General features: G+C 43.0%; 1 protein-coding gene across 1 annotated transcript; it reads right to left on the bottom strand.

Annotated features, from left to right (window-relative positions):
* Nucleotides 1-527: 527 nt before the first annotated feature.
* Nucleotides 528-4,543, bottom strand: LOC139401056 (seminal vesicle major clotting proteins-like; the record flags this gene model as incomplete). Its single annotated transcript, XM_071145569.1, has 2 exons — nt 4,478-4,543; nt 528-1,109 (listed from the first exon to the last, which is right to left on the bottom strand). Coding segments are annotated over exons 1-2 (648 nt in total), but the record flags the coding sequence as incomplete, so codon positions are not given.
* Between the last annotated feature and the right edge of the window lie 1,277 nt (nt 4,544-5,820).

Genomic DNA, 5,820 nt, shown 5'->3' with positions numbered 1-5,820 from the left:
AGGACTGTAGAAATAATGTAGACACTGTATATAAAAGGAACAGGACTGTATAAATAATGTAGACACTGTATATAAAAGGAACTGGACTGTAGAAATAATGTAGACACTGTATATAAAAGGAACAGGACTGTAGAAATAATGTAGACACTGTATATAAAAGGAACTGGACTGTAGAAATAATGTAGACACTGTATATAAAAGAAGGGAGACGTGTAATCCCGTTCACATTGCTCTGTTCAAATGAATGATGTTTGTGTTTGCATTGAATTGGTGGGTATGGGCTCCACTAGATGGTTCCTAAGATTACTGCTAAATAGGAAATAATCTGCAAGTGCAGCCAGACAGTTCGTTCTGTGTGAAATCTCATCGTCACAGAACCGTAGGGTTCACCATATTCGCTCCGTCGGTGTGAATGAGATTCCACTTTGTGCGTCATGATCGTCAAACAAACTCGATGTACTTTCCAATGCCTAACATATGAAGGTATTCTGAAACATGCTTTAGACTTTTTGCATTTGAATAGATACCTGGTCCTGAATAGAGAGCTGGTCCTGAATAGAGAACTGGTCCTGAATAGAGAACTGGTCCTGAATAGAGAACTGGTCCTGAATAGAGAACTGGTCCTGAATAGAGACCTGGTCCTGAATAGAGAGCTGGTCCTGAATAGAGAGCTGGTCCTGAATAGAGAACTGGTCCTGAATAGAGAGCTGGTCCTGAATAGAGACCTGGTCCTGAATAGAGAACTGGTCCTGAATAGAGACCTGGTCCTGAATAGAGACCTGGTCCTGAATAGAGAACTGGTCCTGAATAGAGAGCTGGTCCTGAATAGAGAACTGGTCCTGAATAGAGACCTGGTCCTGAATAGAGAACTGGTCCTGAATAGAGAGCTGGTCCTGAATAGAGAACTGGTCCTGAATAGAGACCTGGTCCTGAATAGAGAACTGGTCCTGAATAGAGACCTGGTCCTGAATAGAGAACTGGTCCTGAATAGAGAACTGGTCCTGAATAGAGAACTGGTCCTGAATAGAGACCTGGTCCTGAATAGAGAACTGGTCCTGAATAGAGAACTGGTCCTGAATAGAAACCTGGTCCTGAATAGAGACCTGGTCCTGAATAGTTCAATAGAGAAGCCTTTTGTTATCACCAATCTAAACTATCGACTGTGTGCAGAAACGCACAGACACAGACATGCTGTTAATGATAAAACCATTGGCTGATGAAAGAGCTTTTTGATAATTTTTAAAATCCATAGAACACTGTCCTCGGGGAAGAGATGCCCGTGGCCAAGTAATCTGTTCTGTGGTGCTGCAACGCACAAAACACACATACACATTTTCAGACGCACGCATGCACACACATACACATTCAATAAACTCACACACATTTGCAGATGCATGTACGCACACACACACACACACACACACACACACACACACACACACACACACACACATTTCCCAATGTAATTCATGCTGGGGATTATTTAATTTAGTGTCTCTGCCGTCACAGTCCATTTCGTCTCCAAGGACACGCTAACGACCCCATTAAATACAGTGAGGAGTCCTGAGGTCTGTTAATGGGTGTGTGTGTGTGTCACTAGATGTATGACACAACCCATGTGCCAGCTGTGTGTGTGTGTGTGCGTGTGTGAAGCTGTGTATGAAGCTGTGTGTACATGTTTTCCTACGTTATCAGGTCCAGAATGTCCTGACAAGTGAGCAGAATGTCCTGACAAGTGACCAGAATGTCCTGACAAGTGAGCAGAATGTCCTGACAAGTGACCAGAATGTCCTGACAAGTGAGCAGAATGTCCTGACAAGTGACCAGAATGTCCTGACAAGTGACCAGAATGTCTTGACAAGGTAGAAAAACAAGAACATTTTTGAAAGTCAGGAATTTTTCATGTTCAGAATTGGTTAAAATACTGTTTTAGGCTTAATGGTTAGGCTTAGGTTTTGGAGTTAGGGTTAGGTTTTAGAGTTAGGGTTAGGTTTTAGAGTTAGGGTTAGGTTTTAGAGTTAGGGTTAGGTTTTAGAGTTAGGGTTAGGTTTTAGAGTTAGGGTTAGGTTTTAGAGTGAGGGGTAGGTTTTAGAGTTAGGGTTAGGTTTTAGAGTTAGGGTTAGGTTTTAGAGTTAGGGTTAGGTTTTAGAGTGAGGGTTAGGTTTTAGAGTGAGGGTTAGGTTTTAGAGTTAGGGTTAGGTTTTAGAGTTAGGGTTAGGTTTTAGAGTTAGGGTTAGGTTTTAGAGTGAGGGTTAGGTTTTAGAGTTAGGGTTAGGTTTTAGAGTTAGGGTTAGGTTTTAGAGTGAGGGGTAGGTTTTAGAGTTAGGGTTAGGTTTTCGAGTTAGGGTTAGGTTTTAGAGTTAGGGTTAGGTTTTAGAGTTAGGGTTAGGTTTTAGAGTGAGGGTTAGGTTTTAGAGTTAGGGTTAGGTTTTAGAGTTAGGGTTAGGTTTTAGAGTTAGGGTTAGGTTTTAGAGTTAGGGTTAGGTTTTAGAGTTAGGGTTAGGTTTTAGAGTGAGGGTTAGGTTTTAGAGTGAGGGTTAGGTTTTAGAGTGAGGGTTAGGATGTTCTCTCTGTATTGTTGGGAAGGGTCCATAAGTAAGCATTTCACCTGTTGTTTATGAAGCATGTGACAAATAACATTTTATTTTATTTGACACATCTGATCCCAATCAGATTTTCATGCCTCGCTCACTCTATTCCTCCATCTCTCGATCTGTTTATGGTATTCACTCCTCCTTCCTTTCTACAGAGTCATAGGGCAAAGACAACAAGGAAAGGAACAAGGAAATACACAAACAAAGTAATCTTGTATGCACAGAAATCACTGTCACACAAAAATGTAATGTACTAGGGCCCTAGAAAATCCTTGTTGCAGAGAACGCGGACGGAATCACGGAATCCAGACATTAAATCGAAATTCAGCAATATTCAAAAATGTATAGAACTTTGTAGGAAATCTCCCCATTTTTCAGCTGGTCATTCAGTACAGCACCATTTCTGTTTCCATTCAATTGAACATTCCAGAACGTACAAACGTACTGAACACAGCCCAGGAAGGAAATGCCCTTCAGGTCAGTGTGTGCGCTGTCACCGTGTGTGTGTGTGTATGCTTATTTGCCTATGTATGTGTGTCTCTGTGTGTGTGTGTGTGTGTGTGTGTGTGTGTGTGTGTGTGTGTGTGTGTGTGTGTGTGTGTTGACTTGAATGTGGGTATGGAGCCTCTTTAGATTGTGGATGTATGACTCATGTAAGAAGTCAATAGCAAATACAGAAGGCAGAGAGAATAGAATAGAATAATGACACAACCCCTGTGCCAGCTTCTAAGTCTTTCAGGCATTATTACACTTTTCTATCATCTGCTGACCACACACTGATCTCCTATCACTTTGTCCCTGTGGTAGACAACAGCAATATCAACGGCCTCTACTCTGACCAATGATACTTCAACACATCATACTCTGTGCAATGTCTGTCCCATCATTATATCTAATGGAAAACTTAAGTGTATGAAAGTGTGTTTGTGATATCAAAGTGTGTGTGAGTGTGTGTGTGTGTGTGTGTGTGTGTGTGTGTGTGTGTGTGTGTGTGTGTGTGTGTGTGTGTGTGTGTCAGAGAGAGTGAATGCACTCTGCAGCAGCAGCAGAGGCTGGAAGTAAAAGTGGTCTCATCTCTCAATTTCAACTCCTGACCCTCAGAGACATGGCGTTCTGCCAAGGCACAAGGCTGTTAAATCACCACTAAATCCTTTCCTCCATTTCCCTACACCAGACACTGCTACAGTCTTTCATATATCAGCCACAGCTATAGCTTCTAACATGGGCCACACGGCTTCTTACAAGAAGGAGTGGCTCCTGTTCCAGAGAAAAGGGACAAGAAGGCACAACTTCATGGAAGAAGACACTGTATGCCCATGTAACACTTCTCAAAGCGCTAGCTAGCTAACAACTTGACAGAACCGTGTGTTCATTTAGCATGTGATATTTTGTCAAAAGGTTGATATATTAAAGTACAGAACCCTGTAGACCTGTATAATACCTATCAAACCTACATCTTTTATTAACAGTAATATAATGAACTGCAAAAACGGTGCTCAGTCTTTGGAAAATGTCATATGAAACGATGGCAAAAGGTTTAGTACAGCAATCTCAAGGAGTCTTTTTCCATCAATTCAGTCATTTAACTGTCTGTTGTTCATCCTTAATTCACCAACTTCGACTATGAAGGACGATTGAACCCTCAAGTCCAGCCTGCTTTTTCTGGGGTGATGCCAAGAAGGAATGTACCGTGTGAGTGTCTCCAGAATCTACAGAGACAGAGAGAAGCGTTCCAAAATGGCCGCCCACTGGACCTGAGAAAAGAGCTTAGTCACTCTTGTCCTCCAAGCTTTCCCATAATATAATCAATACTCGGGTCACAGGAGCCTTCTGAGAGCTTGCGGGGGCCATTTTCATGCTTCGTTAAAGTGCCAACAAGTCACCTGAGGGTTGATGGTTGACCCAAGCCACAGCTTCAACCTGCTTCCATGACCTCTGACAGCCGCCATTACTGGGCATGTCTTCAGTTTGAAGCTTGAAAAACAACAAAACATGTTATTGTCTGGATCTTTGCAGTGTAGGCTGATGGTCAAGATGTATTGTAGTGTTGGTGTGAGTAAGTAGTTGCCTAGCTACCAAGACTCCTTGACTGGTCAAAGGCTACGCCATGCCCATGGATGTAAGTTCCTTCTCCACAATGAGTGTGGATCTGAGTACATCCCTGACCCTTCACCAAATGCTAACACATCCTGAGCCTTCTGGTCCAGAAACCAATGGGTTTGGCCAGAACATACAGTGGGGCAAAAATTATTTACTCAGCCACCAATTGTGCAAGTTCTCCCACTTAAAAAGATGAGAGACGCCTGTAAAAATTCCCCAAAATCACATTGTAGGATTTTTAATGATTTTATTTGCAAATGGAAAATAAGTATTTGGTCAATAACAAAAGTTTATCTCAATACTTTTTTGTATACCCTTTTCTGTAAGTCTTCACAAGGTTTTCACACGCTGTTGCTGGTATTTTGGCCCATTCCTCCATGCAGATCTCCTCTAGAGCAGTGATGTTTTGGGGCTGTTGCTGGGCAACACGGACTTTCAACTCCCTCCAAAGATTTTCTATGGGGTTGAGATCTGGAGACTGGCTAGGCCACTCCAGGACCTTGAAATGCTTCTTACTAAGCCACTCCTTCGTTGCCCGGGCGGTGTGTTTGGGATCATTGTCATGCTGAAAGACCCAGCCACGTTTCATCTTCAATGCCCTTGCTGATAGAAGGAGGTTTTCACTCAAAATCTCACGATACATGGCCCCATTCATTCTTTCCTTTACACGGATCAGTCGTCCTGGTCCCTTTGCAGAATAACAGCCCCAAGCATGATGTTTCCACCATCCTGCTTCACAGTAGGTATGGTGTTCTTTGGATGCAACTCAGCATTCTTTGTCCTCCAAACACGACGAGTTGAGTTTTTACCAAAAAGTTATATTTTGGTTTCATCTGACCATATGTCATTCTCCCAATCTTCTTCTGGATCATCCAAATGCTCTCTAGCAAACTTGAGACGGGCCTGGACATGTACTGGCTTAAGCAGGGGGACACGTCTGGCACTGCAGGATTTGAGTCCCTGGCGGCGTAGTGTGTTACTGATGGTAGGCTTTGTTACTTTGGTCCCAGCTCTCTGCAGGTCATTCACTAGGTCCCCCCGTGTGGTTCTGGGATTTTTGCTCACCGTTCTTGTGATCATTTTGACCCCACGGGGTGAGATCTTGTGTGGAGCCCCAGATCGAGGG

Source organism: Oncorhynchus clarkii, unplaced genomic scaffold (assembly GCF_045791955.1).
Source record: "Oncorhynchus clarkii lewisi isolate Uvic-CL-2024 unplaced genomic scaffold, UVic_Ocla_1.0 unplaced_contig_776_pilon_pilon, whole genome shotgun sequence".
In the NCBI taxonomy this organism is placed as follows: domain Eukaryota; kingdom Metazoa; phylum Chordata; class Actinopteri; order Salmoniformes; family Salmonidae; genus Oncorhynchus; species Oncorhynchus clarkii.
The sequence above is the reverse complement of the archived record's forward strand: the minus strand, read 5'-3'. Positions and strand labels throughout refer to the sequence as shown.